Source organism: Oncorhynchus gorbuscha, linkage group LG04 (genome assembly GCF_021184085.1).
Source record: "Oncorhynchus gorbuscha isolate QuinsamMale2020 ecotype Even-year linkage group LG04, OgorEven_v1.0, whole genome shotgun sequence".
Taxonomy (NCBI): Eukaryota; Metazoa; Chordata; class Actinopteri; order Salmoniformes; family Salmonidae; genus Oncorhynchus; species Oncorhynchus gorbuscha.
In genome coordinates, this window is record NC_060176.1 from 55,838,051 (window position 1) to 55,858,332 (window position 20,282).

General features: G+C 43.1%; 1 protein-coding gene across 8 annotated transcripts in view; it reads left to right on the top strand.

Annotated features, from left to right (window-relative positions):
* LOC124034320 (vinexin-like) overlaps positions 1 to 20,282 on the top strand; it is a 53,321-nt gene that overhangs the window by 14,004 nt on the left and 19,035 nt on the right. For all 8 annotated transcript variants that reach the window (XR_006838553.1, XR_006838552.1, XM_046347343.1 and 5 more), the window contains 8 exons: positions 9,359 to 9,436; positions 10,416 to 10,610; positions 10,960 to 11,038; positions 15,471 to 15,607; positions 15,853 to 15,916; positions 18,875 to 18,910; positions 19,013 to 19,094; positions 19,449 to 19,563. Coding sequence is in view for 6 of the 8 variants with exons in the window: in XM_046347341.1 (XP_046203297.1) it covers positions 9,359 to 9,436; positions 10,416 to 10,610; positions 10,960 to 11,038; positions 15,471 to 15,607; positions 15,853 to 15,916; positions 18,875 to 18,910; positions 19,013 to 19,094; positions 19,449 to 19,563 (786 nt within the window). In the remaining 2 variants the exon portion in view is untranslated. The remainder of the gene's footprint in view (positions 1 to 9,358; positions 9,437 to 10,415; positions 10,611 to 10,959; positions 11,039 to 15,470; positions 15,608 to 15,852; positions 15,917 to 18,874; positions 18,911 to 19,012; positions 19,095 to 19,448; positions 19,564 to 20,282) is intronic.

The window sequence follows — 20,282 nt, forward strand, 5'->3', positions numbered from 1 at the left end:
GACAGGCCGCCCCCAGGTGGTGAAGGTAGGAAACAACACCTCCACTACTATCACTGCCTGGTACGGCAACTGCACTGCCCGCAAACACAGGGCTCTTCAGAGGGTGGTGCGGTCTTAACATTGCCTGCCCTTCAGCACACCTACAGTACCCGATGTCACAGGAAGGCCAAAAAGATCATCAAGGACATCAACCACCCGAGCCACAGCCTGCTCACTCTGCTATCACCCAGAAGGTGAGGTCAGTACAGGTGCATCAAAGCTGGGACCAAGAGACTGAAAAACTTCTTCTATCTCAAGGCCATCAGATTGTTAATTACAACCCGGTTACTCAACCCTGCGCCTTAGAGGCTGTTGGCATATGTACATAGACATGGGATCACTGGTCACTTTAATAATGTTTGCATGCTGTTTTTCTCATTTCATATGTACATATTGTATTCTACTGTATTTTAGTCAATGCCACTCCGACATTGCTCGTCCTAATATTTATATATTTCTTAATTCCAATACAATTTGACTTAATAGCGGATGCTATTATAAATGCTTATAAAAGCAAGGGTGTATCATCCCTAAGGGCTCATTCAGGTATGGGTGCGTCGTGGGCACTGTTCAAAGGCATCTCTGTGCAAGACATCTGCAATTTAGCATGTTGGGGCACCGTCCATACCTTCATGAGGTTCTACCGACTGGACTTCACTGCACCCTCTTTGGCAAGTACGTTGCTTAGTTTTGGGGCCTCTGAGGGTTGATGAGCTGGTTTTGGAGAGTATACCGATGCTACTTCAGTTTGCCATATCCCATACTGAGTGACCAAATGATTATTTGAAATGGTTTACTTAACGTAATCCTAGTTCTATGATTTATATGTGTGAGGTCTGTCTACGACACACATTGTATGATAGGAGTTCCTTATTGACCACATCCATTGAAGGCTTAACCCATAGTGAGTGACCTCACTCATATTGTCATAGAACCGGGGTCATGAACAGCAACCGTACGTTATTGGGTCGGTTCCTTGATCTTCGTCGACTACACACATCTATTGATGTGACCTATGGACTGTATTTGAACATCTCTTTTCTATTCAGTTACGCAGTTGCTATTCTGGGCCTTGAGGGAAAAGTCCCATAGATTTCCTGGGAGTCAGCAGCAGGGTGTGGTGAAGTTCAGTGACCCCATGCTGACTAACACTACTCTGACTCACTACATAATTATCCAATGTCCCTGTAACTAACACCAACTCTGTCTTCCTCTCTCTCTCTCTACAAAGTAGCATGTTGTCTCAACACAATCTAATTAGTCTACATGTCTCTGCTGATCTCTGTATCTAACAGCTGAGTTTGTGAACAACTACACTACATGACCAAAAGTATGTAGACATCTCATTCCACAATCAGGGGCATTAATATGGAATTGTTCTTCCCTTTGCTGTTATGACAGCCTCCACTTTTCTGTGAAGGCTTTCCACTAGATGTTGGAACATTGCTGCGGGGACTTGCTTCCATTCAGTCACAAGAGCATTAGTGAGGTCAAATCAAATCAAATGTTATTTTATTGGTCAAATACAAATGGTTAGCAGATGTTATTGCGAGTGTAGAGAAATAGTCGAGCACTGATGTTGGGTGATTAGGCCTGACTCACAGTCAGTGTTCTAATTCATCCCAAAGGTGTTCGATGGGGTTGAGGTCAGGGCTCTGTTGCAGGCCAGTCAAACTCTTCCACACCGATCTCGGCAAACAATTTCTGTATGGACCTCGCGTTGTGCATGGGGGCATTGTCATGCTAGAACAGGAAAGGGCCTTCCCCCAAACTTCAACCACAAAGTTGGAAGCACAGAATCGTCTAGAATGTAATTGTATGCTGTAGCGTTAAGATTTCCCTTCACCGGAACTATATCAAATCAAATGTTTTTTTGTCATATGTGCCGAATGCAATAAGTGTAGACCTTACCGTGAATGCAGTTCAAGAAATAGAGTTACTTGCTAAATAAGCAATATACTAAATAAACTTAAGTTAAAAAATATATATCAAAAAGTAACACAAGAAAATGACATAACAATAATGAGGCTATATACAGTACTGAGTCAATGTGTGGGGATACAGGTTAATCAAGGTCATTTGTAAAGTGACAATGCATAGATAATAAGCAGCGAGTAGCAGCAGTGTCAATGTAAATAGTCCGGGTGGCCATTTGATTAATTTTTAGCAGTCTTATGGTTTGGGGGTAGAAGCTGTTAAGGAGCATTTTGGCCCTAGACTTGGCACTCCGGTACCGCTTGCCATGCAATAGCAGAGAAAACAGTCTATGACATGGGGGAATCTTTGACAATTTTTGGGGCCTTCCTCTGACACTGCCTAGTATATAGGTCCTGGATGGCAGGAAGCTTGGTCCCAGTGATGTACTGGGCCATACGCACTATCCTCTGTAGCGCCTTACAGTCAGAGGCCGAGCAGTTTCCATACCAGGCGGTGATGTAACAGGTCAGGATGCTCTCGATGGTGCAGCTGTATAACTTTGAGAATCCGGGGACCCATGACAAATTTTTTTTTGTCTCCTGAGGGGGAATAGGTATTGTCGTGCCCACCTTCACATCTGTCTTGGTGTGTTTGGACCATGATAGTTCATTGGTGATGTTAATGGGGGCCTGTTTGGCCCTCCTTTTCCTATAATCCACGATTTGCTCCTTTGTCTTGCTCACATTGAGGGAGAGGTTGTTGTCCTGGCACCACACTGCCAGGTCTCTGACCTCCTCCCTGTAAGCTGTCTCATCAATGTCGGTGATTAGGTCTACGGAGCACTGTTGTTTTGTCAGCAAACTTAATAATGATGGTGTTGGAGTTGTGCTTGGCCATGCAGAGAGTGTGAGAGTGTGTTGCTTGCCTCAAAGCGCGCATAAAAGGCATTTAGTTTGTCTGGTAGGCTCACGTCACTGGGCAGCTCGCAGCTGGGTATCCCTTTATAGTCTGTAATATTTCTCAGGCCCTGCCACATCCGATGAGCGTCAGAGCCGGTGTAGTAGGATTCAATCTTAGTCCTGTATTGACGCTTTGCCTGTTTGATGGTTTGTCTGAGGGCATAGCGGGATTTCTTATAAGCGTCCGGATTAGTGTCCCGCTCCTTGAACGCGGCAGCGCTAGCCTTTAGCTCGATGAGGATGTAGGGGAAATATATTGCATTTGTGACAAATGGCCAAGGTGAATAGAGCACTCCAAACTATATGCAACTTAATCATGGTATCCAGAGTACAAGAAATATCTCGGAAGTCAAGTTCACAGACCTTTTTTCTTTTGGGAAAACGTTTGTCCTCCGTCCTCTTCCCTCCTCGATAGCCTCCTTTTGGCGTGGAACCTTAAGTGTATCCTCCCCGACACGGAACCCAAACCGGCTGCACGGATGCACCATCATGCATAAATTTATTTTGTCCCCCTACACCAAACGCGATCACGACACGCAGGTTAAAATATCAAAACAAACTCTGAACCAATGACATTAATTTGGGGACAGGTCGAAAAGCATTAAACATGTATGGCAAATTAGCTAGTTAGCTTGCACTTGCTAGCTAATGTTAATTTGTCCTATTTAGCCAGCTTGCTGTTGCTAGCTAATTTGTCCTGGGATATAAACATTGAGTTATTATTTTACCTGAAATGCACAAGGTCCTCTACTCCGACAATGAATCCACACATAAAATGGTCAACCAAATCATTTCTAGTCATCTCTCCTCCTTCCAGGCTTTTTCATCTTTGAATTTATATGGTGATCGCATCTAAACTTTCATTGTATTACCACGACAACCGGCAACAAAGTTCGTCTTTCAATCACCCACGTGGATATAACCAATAAGGAGATGGCACGTGGGTACCTGCTTCTATAAACCAATGAGGAGATGGAAGAGGTAGGACTTTCAGCGCGATATGCATCAGAAATAGGAATTACTTCTATTTTAGCCCATGGCGTTGCAGATGCTCGTTGGTGCGCACGAGCAGTGTGGGTGCAATAATTGAATAACATGGATTTCTAAATGTATTTTGCGACGGTCTGGTCAGCATGTGAGTCCTTCAATGAAGAGTTTTGAAATTTGCCACAGCCACTTTGAATCAGCTTTTCCTGAAAACATTTAAAAATGATATGTTACTTATTCTGTTATCTATAACATTTCTTGCACTAGCTACATTTGTTTTTATCACTTTATACATTTATTTTGGGATTCCACACTGTAAACACAATTTGCCTGATGATGCGCGATTGGAGAAGGAGAGTCTTATTTTTTACAATCCCATTTTTGTCCAATTTCCCTCCAATTTCCCTCTCCTCACAGATATGTATTACTCATGTACTGCATATTGCATTTAGATTAGTAAAATTGTGTCTGTTTTTATTTAATTATTCTATAGTTTACTGTTGGAGGAATCCCATCCATGGTGTTTGCACGCTTGTAATCCGATAAGAATGTGTGGGGTGTTCAAAGTCAACTTATTCCAGCAAGCAGCAAGGTTCTGGAGCAGGATTTTTCACCAGATATCACAGCTGATTTTGCCTTATTAGGCTGTGTGGCAATCTAGGAGTGGGAATGTGTTCAGCTCTGGCTGATTTCTGAGTATTTAGTCTTCCATCCTCCATTAGGGAATGAGAACGGTGGAGGCCAAATGCACAGACACAGAGAAAAGCATACGGTGGAGATACTTTTAGCTACGGTTTTTATTTTAAATGTTAATGTTGCTTTGCCAAAGATACTAAAAAGACCTTGGCTGGAATTCTATGGAAGCGATATTGTTACTGCCGCAATTGGAAGTGCATTTGAAGTAATGTGGTGAATCAGGCAATGTTAAAGACATGCCACACTGGATTCAGACGTCAGTTCAACGTCTAGTTTTCATTTACAACTAATGTGAATTCAACGGGGGAAAAAGTTAGGTGTCAAAAGACGAAATGCCCTTAAATTGAAGACTTTTCGCTAATCCAATCAGTTTTCCACAGTGATACATATGTTTTCACAGATTTTTTTGGGTTGAGATTATGTGGAAACAATGTTGATTCAACCAGTATTTGCCCAGTCGGGTTCTGGTATTTTGGCAACTAAGAAAGTATTTTTTAAACCTTCTGCTTTGGGCTGGATGTGTCAATGTGTAGTTTATATGTATTTTTTATTTCACCTTTATTTGACCAGGTAGGCTAGTTGAGAACAAGTTCTCATTTACAACTGAGACCTGGCCAAGATAAAGCAAAGCAGTTCGACACATACAACAACACAGAGTTACACATGGATTAAACAAACATACAGTCAACAATATAGTAGAAAAGTATATATACAGTGTATGCAAATGAGGTAAGATAAGGGAGGTAAGGCAATAAAATAGGCCATAGTTGAGAGGTAATTACAAAATAGCAATTAAACACTGGAGTGATAGATGTGCAGAAGATGAATGTGCAAGTAGAGATACTGGGATGCAAAGGAGCAAAATAAATAAATAAATTACAGTATGGGAATGAGGTAGTTGGATAGGTTATTTACAGATGGGCTATGTAAATGTAAAGCTGGTGCTTGAAGTTAGTGAGGGAGACATGAGTCTACAGCTTCAGTGAGTCTACAGCTTCAGGGATTTTTGCAGTTCGTTCCAGTCATTGGCAGCAGAGAACTGGAAGGAAAGGCGAACAAAGGAGGAATTGGCTTTGGGAGTGACCTGACCAGTGAAATATACCTGCTGGGTGGGCGCTGCTATGGTGACCAGTGAACTCAGATAAGGTAGGGCTTTACCTAGCAAAGACTTGTAGATGACCTGGAGCCAGTGGATTTGGCGACGAGTATGAAGCGAGGGCCAGCCAACGCGAGCGTACAGGTCGCAGTGGGGGGTAGTATATATATATGCATAATCTATGAGCGGAATTACTCTCTTACCTTAAAAAGCCATGAAATCCCAAGTTTGAAAGCGACAGCTTCTTGAAACTGTGCCATGCCATTTTCCCTACATTTGCCCTCACGTGGGCCAGCCCCCTAGCAATGTGAGTTCTAGCTAATGAGCTTCATCCCCTCGCATTTGAGTGACAGCTAGCAAGAGGCTTTCCCAGCAGGATCCAATGAGGTTGCAGGGCAGGCCCAACGTCTCAGTGGACACAGCAGAGAGAGCGAGAGATCAATGACGTGGTGCACATATCTGCACATATGTGACATAGTACGCAGTTTTCGGGGACCACTTTTGGTTTGTAAGTGCTACTTTCAGAACTACTGGCTAAAAAGTATGCAAAAGTACCGGAGAATATCTTTAAATGAGACTTTTCTAATAAATGCATGCATTTTTGCAGTGCATGAGTTACTTGTGCCTATGTGGTATCCAGTGGGGGTGGGTGTGCCACAGTGGCTGTTTGACTTGATCCCTCCCTCAGAGTAGATATTGTAGTGGTGTTTGTTTGTGAACTGAGAGGATTTTTGTCTTCAACTGTTTTCTTTCCAAGTCTGTCACAAAACAGTTTGCATGTTGATGTCACGTCCTGACCTTTGTTCCTTTGTTATGTCTCTATTTTTGGTTTGGTCAGAGCGTGAGTTGGGGTGGGAATTCTATGTTTTGTATTTCTGTGTTTGGCCTGGTATGGTTCCCAATCAGAGGCAGCTGTCTATATCGTTGTCTCTCTCTGATTGAGAACCATACTTAGGTAGCCTGTTCCCACCTGTGTTTATGGGTATTTGTTCTGTTTTGTGTGTCTTCACTTTACAGAACTGTTTCATTTCGTTCACGCTCTATCTTTGTTGTTCTTTGGTTATTGCAGTGTAGAGTTTATTTATTAAAATTAACATGGACACTTACCACGCTGCGTTTTGGTCTGATCCTTCCTATTCCTCATCCGAGGAGGACAACGATCGTTACAGTTGATCCCACTCTTAATTGATCATGATTAGATACAGTATGTCTCTCCTGCGATAACACAATTTATAATATTTATACATGAAAAGAAGAAACAAAAGACAGCCCTATTACTCCAGCGATTGACGTTAAGACCTGAATGGCAGCAGTGTTTGGAACAAAAAGGAGCTCAGTTGTTTGCCATTTTGGAGTATTAGATTAAACAGTCCTCCTGTGTGGAATGGCTGTTTGTCTAAAATGTCAATGCATCTGAGAGATGGGATCTCAGAGTGAATGTCAAATCACAGAGCATCACAAAGAACCAGCCCTGAGGGTCATAATGACCACAGAGTTTCGAGAAACCAACATGATGTCAAACATCTATAATGCTGCCTGCCCTAAAGACCATTGGAAGTGTGAGTATTTATGTTGAAATACCACACATACAACAACCAGAAGGCCGAACTAGTTTACACTGTTGGAAAATTTGATATACTGGTACAGTGTCCCTCACATAAACATCATAGATAAGGATCCCCTTATTTTCCCTCTCATGTAATCTGGTTTATCCGGACGTGAGGAGTCAGAGAGTGACATCATTGTCTGGAACCAGGAACACTGCTTGGCTCTCTCTGCTACATTGGGTCCTGTGTTGTACCACTGTTTACACACAGAGTGCATATATCTGTCTTTGAGCACTGACCATAATGATTACAGTCTCTAATGTTCAGTTACATGGGCCACATGGAAAACCCATCAACCCAAATACTGTTGGACAGCTCTCAACCTTACCTGGCCAAGGCCCAAATTGGAGAAAGTTCACCTTTAGAATCATGTATCAATTCTCAAGTCCCATAGTATCATTTGTAGAGGTTTTCAGGTCTTGAGTTTCCATGCCAACTCTGTTATTATGTTTTGAGCCACTGTAGAGGAGAGGTGCCTCCAACGAGAGTCCCCATCTCCTTCATGTAGAAACAGCTCTCCTAATAGGATTTTCCAAGGTGCCCGGTGATTAGGACGTGACTTCAGTCTGACATAGCCCACTTTCTCTACACTGTCCATTCTCACATATCTCTTTGCTTTATGTTATGGAAGAGTTTCGGGAGACTTGTGACTCATTGTGATTGTTTTGAATGGCCTCTGCTGTGGTAACAGGGAAAGGAGGGTAACACAAACTTTCCACTTTCAGAATGCCTGGACAATGGGTTTATGGAATCTCAGTCAACTCTACTCAGGACAGTTTTGATTTATGCGAGAAAAGGTTGTTCGGCAGATGACTAATGACTTAGAGATTAAATGTTAAATCTTCCATGCTATTTTCATCTGGAATGAGTTCACTCATCTTTCTGTGCTCTTCTGCCGGGAAGTGTATCAAGGTTCAGATCTCTGGGAGTGATTCTCAGCATGCATAACGAATTAACCAATAACTGTTGTGAAAGTGGAAAAGCTGTTTGTTGCTGGAAATACACTGTGCTAAAAATATTAGGAACACCTTCCTAATACCGAGTTGCACGCCCTTTTGCCCTCAGAACAGCCTAAATTCATCAGGGCATGGACTCTACAAGGTGTTGAAAGCGTTCCACAGGGATGCTGGCCCATGTTGACTTCAACGCTTTTCCCAGTTGTGTCAAGTAGGTGTGTCCTTCGGGTGGTGGACCATTCTTGATACACATGGGAAACTGTTGAGCGTGAAAAACCCAGCAGCGTTGCAGTTCTTGACACACTCATACCTGTCACGCCCGCTCCCACTCCTCCCCCCTGGCGCTCGAGGGTGCCAGGCTCCCCAGCATTACGCATCCTGCCACCATCAGTACGCACATCTGCCTTTCCCCGTCACGCGCATCATCAGCGTATTATTGGACTCACCTGGACTTAATCACCTGTTTATTACCTCCCCTATATTTGTCAGTTCCCCATCTCTTTCCCCCGCTGCTGCATTGATTGTCGTTGTTTTGCCCGTGTGCTGACGCTGCGCCTGTCTTGTTTCATGTCTGTTCCTTATTGAATGTTGACTCCCCGTATCTGCTTCTCATCTCCGGCGTCGGTCCTTACAATAACGGTACACCTGGTACCTACTAACATACGCCGTTCAAAAGCACTTCAATCTTTTGTCTTTCCCATTCACATAATCCATGTCTTATTTGTTTCAAGACTTATTTAACCTGTCTCCTTCCCTTCATCTACACTGATTGAAGTAGACTTAACAGGTGACATCAATTAGGGATCATAGCTTTCACCTGGATTCCCCTGGTTGAATGACATTCTAAGTTGCTTTCATTATTGCATCTCCTGAGCTTTTTGGTCAGTTCCTTATCGGTCTTCAATACTTCTACGTGACCCAGCTCAGAGGCATAATGCAATTGTCTCTAGATTAAGAGGGAATTGACTATGAATCTCTTTGTCTCCTTTGGGGGTGTAAGAGAATATGCTGCTGTGATGTGATTGGTCTCTGTGTGTGAGTAAGCATGACATCAATTATTGGTCATGATCTAACCTTTTATGTGTGTTTTGTTTATCTCAGGTGGATACTTTGGCATCTGCACAAAGATTTGGACATCCGAGACTATCCAGGACCATAACAGATGACATGAAGTCTCAGGTACAGGCATTTTGGCATGCTCCCTAACTCACAAATAATTTAGAATGTAAGACACACAGGAAGAGCGCTAGATCCTTAGTAGATCTGAATGATATGAAATAATATATTCAGGCAGACTCAAAGCATTGAAGGTTTGCTAGAGAAGTTAAAAAGAAAAAGATTTGCTCTGTCAGAGCCAATAATTCTTATCTTTGAAGTCTGCTTTGGCAGAGTTGGCATGAAAAGCACACAGAGGGAGGCCTTTTAAAATGCTAAACAACAAGGAAAAACACTAACACGTACAAGGTAGAATGAAAATAACAGCTATTTATGGACGGGCTAGAATTTCCATGAAAATGCCCCAGTCCTGGCTCCACAATGGCATCTCTCTGATTTAACTAGATACAGTTTCACCCTGTGTAAGAGGCACAGGAACTTCCCATGACCCCCAGAGTCCACACTGGAGAGCTCAAATGCCCCCCTTATGCATTCAAACACACGGGAGTTGGATGGGTGGTTTTGGGCAGCAAGTGGGGGCGGACCCGCTATGGAAAGGAAGAGAGCAGGGGAGGGCTTTGGGAGCATCGCTAACGGTGGTGCACTTTCACTGTGGTCAACATCAGCAACCCCTTTCCAACCCCCTCGGCCTGGGCCACGCCCCCTGGTTGGAGAATACGCAGCCCAGCTGAATGGATGGTTAATGGGTTTATAATGTGCCTCTCCTATTTCAGCCCCCTGATTTAGGTCCTGAATGGGCCTTTTCTCCAGCCTCTGCAAGGAAGATGATGAAGTGGATGGAACAGCACTTCCTTCTGCTACTCTGCTTTAGTTAAATTCGAGGCCTTTTCACTGGGAGAGAGAGAGAGACAGAAAGACAGACAAATTAACATAACATTCACAGAGAGACAGAAGGGTGAAATGATAATCTCAACATGACATGACCCACTGACAACATGACATGGCTGTATTTAGATATAGTGTTCTACTGTCTCTCCTTTAGCATCGTGTGGAAGTCCGGGACCATCTGAATGGCTCTTGTATCGTCTTCTCTGATGATGGTCCCTCCTCCAGTCAGCAGCATCACCTGTCCCCTCCAGACCTGACCCAGGAGGTGGTGGTCATCTCCCCGGAGCTCCCCACCCCCCCTCTCAGCCCCTTCCGTTCCACAAGACTGCCACCTGTGGCGCAAATTAAGGTAAGCAACACTCTCAAGGAGATACACCTGGTTATTGTAGCACTGCAATGATAACAGCCGTTTGTCTGAGGTTACTGGTTGGGTTAGGGTTGGAGACCACATGTCATATTCATCAGACAGCTGCTTCTTCCTGTGGAATTGTCTAGTATCACAGGTTCAATGTTATGCCACTGGAATGGAATGTACTGGATATTGATAGTGGTCCTGTCTTTGCGTCGGATAATGCAATATATGCTAATGTATCCTGCACTACACACTAAGTTGTTAATTTTCCATTTGACTGCGACAATACTCAGTCAAATGCTCTCCAACTAATGCTAATATTGGACTGACTGGGTTTCCATCCTAGGTCTCCGAGGTCAATGGGAGTGGCCCTCTTACTGACCCCCCTCGTTTTGGATCATACTATGGCCCTGCTAAATCAAATGGTAAGATTATAATTTCAAGACAATTCTAAAATAGAGCATCACAGTTTGAGTTTGATTTAAATAGGTATTATGTTTAACCTGTCCCCCCCACCCAACATTCCGCTGAAAAGGCAGCGCGGGAAATTCCAAAATATTTTTTTGAAATATTTAACTTTCACACATTAACAAGTCCAATACAGCAAATAAAAGATAAACATCTTGTTAATCTACCCATCATGTCCGATTAAAAAAAAAAAAAACATGTTTTACAGCGAAAACACAACATATATTTGTTAGATCACCACCAAATCCCAAAAAACACAGCCATTTTTCCCAGCCAAAGATAGTCACAAAAGCAGAAATAGAGATACAATTAATCACTAACCTTTGATAATCTTCATCAGATGGCACTCATAGGACATCATGTTACACAATACATGCACTGCCAGAAACCTGCAAAATGACCTCCAGCAGGCCACAAATGTGCATGTGTCTGCTCAAACGGTCAGACACAGACTCCATGAGGGTGGTATGAGGGCCCGATGTCCACAGGTGGGGGTTGTGCTTACAGCCCAACACCGTGCAGGACGTTTGGCATTTGCCAGAGAACACCAAGATTGGCAAATTCGCCATTGGCGCCCTGTGCTCTTCACAGACGAAAGCAGGTTCACACTGAGCATGTGACAGACATGACAGAGTCTGGAGATGCCGTGGAGAACGTTCTGCTGCCTGCAACATCCTCCAGCATGACCGGTTTGGCAGTGGGTCAGTCATGGTGTGGGGTGGCATTTCTTTGGGGGGCCGCACAGCCCTCCATGTGCTCGCCAGAGGTAGCCTGACTGCCATTAGGTACCGAGATGAGATCCTCAGACCCCTTGTGACACCATATGCTGGTGCTGTTGGCCCTGGGTTCCTCCTAATGCAACACAATGCTAGACCTCATGTGGCTGGAGTGTGTCAGCAGTTCCTGCAAGAGGAAGGCATTGATGCCATGGACTGGCCCGCCCGTTCCCCAGACCTGAATCCAATTGAGCACATCTGGGACATCATGTCTCGCTCCATCCACCAACGCCACGTTGCACCACAGACTGTCCAGGAGTTGGCGGATGCTTTAGTCCAGGTCTGGGAGGAGATCCCACATGAGACCATCCGCCACCTCATCAGGAGCATGCCCAGGCGTTGTAGGGAGGTCATACAGGCACGTGGAGGCCACACACACTACTGAGCCTCATTTTTGACTTGTTTTAAGGACATTACATCAAAATTGGATCAGCCTGTAGTGTGGATTTCCACTTTAATTTTGAGTGTGACTCCAAATCCAGACCTCCATGGGTTGATAAATTTGATTTCTATTGATCATTTTTGTGTGATTTTGTTGTCAGGACATTCAACTATGTAAAGAAAAAAATATTTAATAAGAATATTTCATTCATTCAGATCTAGGATGTGTTATTTTAGTGTTCCCTTTAGTTTTTTTGAGCAGTGTATATATCCAATAACATTCCAACCTGAGCATTTGTTTTTATCTACAGAGTAATGGAACGTATGGCGATATCATGAGAAATGTGCCTGACCAGGAACTGGCATTCTGCCAGACCACTGACTCAAATAGCCCCCATCCGGCCCCACACACTAGAGGTTTCATTCCACGTTCTACTGACTGTTGACATCTAGTGGAAGGCGTAGGACGTGCAAACAGATCAGCCCCAGAATTTCCACTTCCTGTTTGGAAGTTTGCCTGCCATATGAGTTCTGTTATACTCACAGACATAATTCAAACAGTTTTAGAAACATCAGAGTGTTTTCTGTCCAATAATAATATGCATATATTAGCATCTGGGACAGAATAGGAGGCAGTTCACTATGCGCACGCAATTCATCCAAAGTGAAAATGCTACCCCCTAATGCTGCCCCCTATCCCTAAAAATTTAAAGCTGCAATATGTCACTTTTTGGGCAAACCGACCAAATTCACAAAGAAATTGTTTGTTATAAATCTGTCATTCTCATTGAAAGCAAGTCTAAGAAGCAGTAGATTGGTTCCATGTGCGCCTTTTCTATGCTTCCAGTTATTAACTTTTGTTTTTGAGTCGTTTACTTCCAGTATTGTACACCAGCTTCAAAATGCTGAAAATACATGTCACGATCGTTTGTGGAAATAACTGACCAAGGCGCAGCAGCATACGTAGAGTTCCACATGTTTATTCAGAATAAACTCACAAAAAATATAAACGGCAAACTAAACGTGAAGCTAATGGCGTGCTCACTAACCAAAAAACAAGATCTCACAAAAACCCAGTGGGGAAAATTGTGCCTAAATATGATCCCCAATCAGAGACAACGATAGATAACTGCCTCTGATTGGGAACCATACCAGGCCAACATAGAAATAGAAAAACTAGAGTACCCACCCTAGTCACACCCGACCTAACCAAATTAGAGAATAAAAGGTCAGGGTGTGACAATACAATATTTTTGTTTGTGGAAAATATACAGTACCAGTCAAAAGTTTGGACACACCTACTCATTCAAGGGTTTTTCTTTATTTTTACTATTTTCTACTATGAAATAACACAAACGGAAACGTTTAGTAACTCAAAAGTATTAAATAAATCAAAATATATTTTAGATTCTTCAAAGTAGCCACCCTTTGCCTTCATGACATCTTTGCACACTCTTGGCATTCTCTCAACCAGCGTCATGAGGAATGCTTTTCCAACAGTCTTGAAGGAGTTCCCACATAAGCTTAGCAGTTGTTGACTGCTTTTTCTTAATTAACTCAGTGTTCCAACTCATCCCAAACCATCTCAATTGGTTTGAGGTCGGGTGTTTGGGGAGGCTAGGTCATCTGATGCAGCACCTTCACTCTCCTTCTTGGTCAAATAGCCCTTACACAGCCAGGAGGTGTGTTTTGGGTCATTGTCCTGTTGAAAAACAAATGGTAGTCCCACTAAGCGCAAACCAGATGGGATGACATATCGCTACAGAATACTATGGTAGCCATGCTGGATAAGTGTGCCTAGAATTCTAAATAAAGTACTGACAGTGTCACCAGCAAAGCACACCCACACCATTTCACCTCCTCCATGCTTCACGGTGGAACCACACATGCGGAGATCATCCGTTCACCTACTCTGCGTCTCACATAGACACGGCAGTTAGAAACCATAAATCTCAAATCAGACTAAAAGACAAATTTCCACCGGTCTAATGTCCATTGGCCGTGTTTCTCTTCTTCTTATTGATGTCCTTTTAATAGTGGTTTCTTTGCAGCAATTCGGCCATGAAGGCCTGATTCAGTCTCCTCTGAACAGTTGATGTTGAGATGTGTCTGTTACTTGAACTCTGTGAAGCATGTATTTGGGCTGCAATCTGAGGTGCAGTTAACTCTAATGACTGACCTTCATGTCTTAAAGTAATGATGGAATGTCATTTCTCTTTGCTTATTTGAGCTGTTCTTGCCATATTATGGACTTGGTCTTTTACCAAATAGGACCTTGTCACAACACAACTGATTGGCTCAAACACATTAAGAAGGAAAGAAATTCCACAAATTAATTTAATTTGGCACACCATTTAACAAGACACACCTGTTAATTGAAATGCATTCCAGGTGACTACCTCGTGAAGCTGGTTGTGAGAATGTCAAGAGTGTGCAAAGCTGTCATGAAGGCAAAGGGTGGCTACTTTGAATAATCTAAAATATAACATATTTTGATTTGTTTAACACTTTTTTTCCTGGTTACTACATGATTCCATGTGTTATTTAATAGTTTTGATGTCTTCACTATTATTCTGCAATGTAGAAAATAGTAAAAATAAAGAAAAACCCTTGAATGAGTAGGTGTGTCCAAACCTCTGACTGGTACTGTATTTCACAGCGGTTTAGATGGTACAACACTAGACATTCTTGTTTTGTCAGATAAACTGAAGCTAGGCAAACGATTATAATTTTAGCAACCAGGAAATGGCGGAATGATTTCTGCATAGTGCATCTTAAAGTGACACATTTTATGGGATCTTTGGTTAAAGTAGTACCCTCAAGGGAGACATGACTAATACTGTATGTGATGTAGTCTCTTCCCAGTGTTTAGGCCAAGTAGAGCATGGGTTGAATCTTGTGCTAAAATATTTTTTCATGTGTCAAAGCTTTATGTACCACTGAAGGACAGATCTTTTTTATAACCAGCATCAATCAAGCTTTTACAATCATGTTATTATCACCCTAAAATAAATGATATGATGTAGGATATTAACCACACAATAAACAAAAGTGTTTCATAAATCAAATCAAACTCCATTTCACAGTGACACTCTATGGCCACCCAGTGGCAATGATGGTGAAGGCAGCTTGAATGTTCATACTGTTACTCAGCTGAAATGTAGAAGAAGAATGAGGACAGTTTAAACTGCCTTTGATAACAGACCTGTGCTGTCCTCTCTCCCTGTAACAGCGGGTCTGTCTAATGGAGTCCAGACCAGGGGCTCTTCCACTCTGCCGCGGAGGGTTACTACGAGGGAGGAGCGCCTTATCAAATTCTCTGGGATCGGCCCAGTGGATGAGACAGGGATGCCCATCGCCTCCAGATCAGTAAGATACACACAGTGTACAGCAACATTCGTCAGTGGAACTCAAGAGTCACTAAACACATATGGTCCTAGGGCGCAGAGTTTATCCTAAATTGGTCACTCACACAGAAAAAACTCCTTGGTTTGCTCCTAGTTGTCATTTATGTGGAGCCAAAATGTTCTAATTTATGTACTCTGAAACTTCTGAGTCTACAAACTTCTATGTCTACAAACATGTTTTTGTCATTTTCCCTTTTCTCACACCAGAGTGTGAACCAGCCCAAAGACTGGTACAGGAGCATGTTCAGACAGATCCACAAGAAGCCAGAAGGTATGACCCCTCCTCCCTCGCCCCTTCTCTCACACACACCAGCCCACACACACAATTCCTTTCTGTCAATGTCAGCCTCCAGAAAGCTGATCCAGGGTGCAGATTATTCCAAGGAGAGGAGAGAACGCTCAAGCCATTTTGATATCTATACCCAGTCATTCCAACTTCTCTACATATCTAACTCCATCTTACTTCTTTCATACTGGTCCTCATCTCCAGTTGTATATCAGCAGTCTATTCCTTTATACCGGTCCTTATGTCCAGTTGTATATCAGTAGTCTATTCCTTTTATACCGGTCCTTATCTCCAGTTGTATATCAGTAGTCTATTCCTTTTATACCGGTCCTTATCTCCAGTTGTATATCAGTAGTCTATTCCTTTTATACAGTTGTATATCAGTAGTATTCCTTTTATCTCCAGTTGTATATCAGTAGTCTATTCCTTTTATACCGGTCCTTATCTCCAGTTGTATATCAGTAGTCTATTCCTTTTATACCGGTCCTTATCTCCAGTTGTATATCAGTAGTCTATTCCTTTTATACCGGTCCTTCTCTCCAGTTGTATATCAGTAGTCTATTCCTTTTATACCGGTCCTTATCTCCAGTTGTATATCAGTAGTCTATTCCTTTATACCGGTCCTTATCTCCAGTTGTATATCAGTAGTCTATTCCTTTTATACCGGTCCTTATCTCCAGTTGTATATCAGTAGTCTATTCCTTTATACCGGTCCTTATCTCCAGTTGTATATCAGTAGTCTATTCCTTTATACCGGTCCTTATCTCCAGTTGTATATCAGTAGTCTATTCCTTTTATACCGGTCCTTATCTCCAGTTGTATATCAGTAGTCTATTCCTTTATACCGGTCCTTATCTCCAGTTGTATATCAGTAGTCTATTCCTTTATACCGGTCCTTATCTCCAGTTGTATATCAGCAGTCTATTCCTTTATACCGGTCCTTATCTCCAGTTGTATATCAGTAGTCTATTCCTTTTATACCGGTCCTTATCTCCAGTTGTATATCAGTAGTCTATTCCTTTATACCGGTCCTTATCTCCAGTTGTATATCAGTAGTCTATTCCTTTTATACCGGTCCTTATCTCCAGTTGTATATCAGTAGTCTATTCCTTTATACCGGTCCTTATGTCCAGTTGTATATCAGTAGTCTATTCCTTTATACCGGTCCTTATCTCCAGTTGTATATCAGTAGTCTATTCCTTTTATACCGGTCCTTATCTCCAGTTGTATATCAGTAGTCTATTCCTTTTATACCGGTCCTTATCTCCAGTTGTATATCAGTAGTCTATTCCTTTTATACCGGTCCTGAAACTGATTCTCAGGTGTCACCACTCTCCAAGCAGTTGGCTTTTAAACCCCAACAGGAATCACAGCTACTGATCTTTCCTCAGAGGCCCAGTCCCACCACTGTGGGAGTGTAATATTGTGTATGATCAGGCACCAACCTGATTATTGTGCAGGTGATGGATTCTTTTGACAGACCACAAACTATTTGCACTACTCGCATATCAAAGATAATGGCATTGGAATGCAACAACTGAATAGAATATAGCATCATAATAATGAGTTAAAGGTTTGAGATCACAAATCAACAGAGCAAATGTGGGGATGTTCCTCATCTACATGACCGTGTCACATATACTCCCTCTACGGTGCTCGTTCATCAGGCTGCTCATTATTACGCACACCTGTCACTATTGTTACGCATATCAGCGCATCAATAGACTCATCTGGACTCAATCACTTGCCTGATTACCTTCCCTATATATGTCACTCCCTTTGGTTCTTTCCCTAGGCGTTATTGTTTCATGTCTGAACGCTACTCATGTTTCTTGTTTTGTTCCTTGTGTTATTATTAAAAGTCACTCCCTGAACTTGCTTCCCGACTCCCAGTGTACACGTGACAGAATAACGCCTCACCAAAGGGGAGCATCAGGGAGATTTTGTTGTGTTTTTTGTGAGTGTAGATGACGTCATGTTTGAGGGCCGCTACCGAGGATGCCTCAGCTGTCTCATCAGGTTCACAAGATTTGGATAGCTCGGCAGGCTCCAATGCCTCAGGCTCCCCCGCCTCGGGCCGGTTCGTCACGTCGGGCTCCCCCGTCTCTGGCCGGTTCGTCACGTCGGGCTCCCCCGCCTCTGGCCGGTTCGTCACGTCGGGCTCCCCCGCCTCGGGCCGGCTCGTCAGCTTCCCGCGCCTCGGCCGGCTCGTCAGGTTCCCGCGCCTCGGCCGGCTCGGCAGAAGTATCCGGACTGCTCCTCGGGACCGTCCCTCTGGTCGGTGTCCGCTGCTGGAGCTGCTCATAAGGGAGGAGGTACTATCATGTATACTCCCTCTCCGGCACTTGAGGTCGTCAAGCTGCTCATTATTACACACACCTGTCACCATCGTTACGCGCATCATCAGACTCACCTGGACTCAATCACCTGCCTGATTACCTTCCCTATATATGTCTCTCCTTTTGGTTCTTTCCCTAGGCGTTATTTGGGGCTCCCGAGTGGTGCAGCAGTCTAAGGCACTGCATCTCAGTGCTAGAGGCGTCACTGCAGACACCCTGGTTTTAATCTAGGCTGTATCACAACCAGCTGTGATTGGGAGTCCCATAGGGCACAGCACAATTGACCCAGTGTCGCCCAGGTTTGGCCGGTGTAGGCCGTCATTGTAAATAAGAATTTGTTTCTAACTGGCTTGCCTGGTTAAATAAAGGTTAAATATATATATTTGTATTGTTTCTGTTCTGTGTTTCATGTCTGTACGCTACTCATGTTTCTTGTTTGTTCCTTATGTTATTTATTATTAAAAGTCACTCCCTGAACTTGTTTCCCGACTCCCAGCGTACATGTTACAGACCTCCTCTCAATGGGGGGAGGGCTTACTATGATTACTATGAGTACTGTTATCTAAATCCCTGTTTCTCTTTGCTGTCTTTGCCCATTTGATAGAAACTGACGAGGACTCTGAGCGATGGTCTGCTGAAAGTGAGTGCAGAGGAAATATCAGGTTTCATGTTCTGAACTGTAACAAATCTACTCTATTTAGATGACCAGTATTTCCTAACACTCATTTCTACGGATCTTAAGGGAGCCGGGCCCTCGCTGCTGACTCAGCCAGTGGGCAGGAGACTCTGACCCATATGGACAATTATGGAGCCCTCCCTGACTGGTGAGACTGAGAGACTGATGAAGGCGACTGTGCGAGTTCATGTTCAACCTCCTCATTTAAAACAACAGTAGAATTCCTGTTGAGAATGTTAAGATGTGTTTGTTTCTACGACTGTATAACCATGACTAAGCTCACAGCACATCAGACGCATGTGATCAGTCATTGTGAAACACGAGGTACATGCAACTTGGGTGAATGGCTATATGTGTGAATTCTAACCCAGTCCAAATGCAAGGAGTTGGAGGAGAGACAAAAACAAGTGCCGGATAGACAAGTTTGGATCTGTTCCCACAGGCACTGACAATGAATCCATGATTTAAGTTGTTTGCGTGTATGTTGGGGATTGTGTTTCAGGAGTGAGCTGGGGGTTAAAGATACGCTTTCAGACCGATGGGGGCACCCTCATCAGCCCAGAAGCATATTTGACTTTGAGCCTGGACAGAGCACCACATCAGAGGTCCAGAGTCAGGTAAAGCCTCACCCTTGTGAATTGAACATGCAGCATTACTACACACTGGCATTTAGATGGCACCTGGACATAGTGTTTCTGTTGAACGGTAGCACTGTTGCACATATTTTCTTGAAGTTAGATTCAAAATTGATGATTGTAAAACAACTTGTTTTTCATTGAAGTTTTCAAAAGATTTGTGGCTTTGCCTCAGAACTATGTGCTGTATTCACTAGTGTGGGGGTGGGCTGCCCTCAAGAGCTACTTGTGACAGCGTTCACCTAATCTTTTTCCTATGAGGATTAGTTTGTGTCAATACCCTGGAACTGGAATGCCTCTCAGCTGAGAGCACAATGAAAATAAGCCTCCAGGCGTTTTTATGTTCATTTTTAATGTATGTAATGTTGTCTCAAGCTACGACTTTTAATGATCTAATGAATTCAATCAATCAAGCATCTCACGCCAGGTATTCAGGAACTTGTTAATGCGGTCACTGGTACAATGGCACACCCACACCAGGTGTATTTCCGGTTTCCTTCTTAATTGCGAGAATTTTTTGGAACAAGCAAAATAACATGAAGAAAGTGTTTGTTTACCATGAACTGCCGTGAACTACCGGGTGGTCAACAGTGTTAGTATTGCTGTTTGTGATGCATGTGTTCCCTGGGTAATTTATTATCTTACTAAAATAAATAAGGTAACTCTTTTAACTGCCCATACATGTTTGTGTGTGAGTGTGA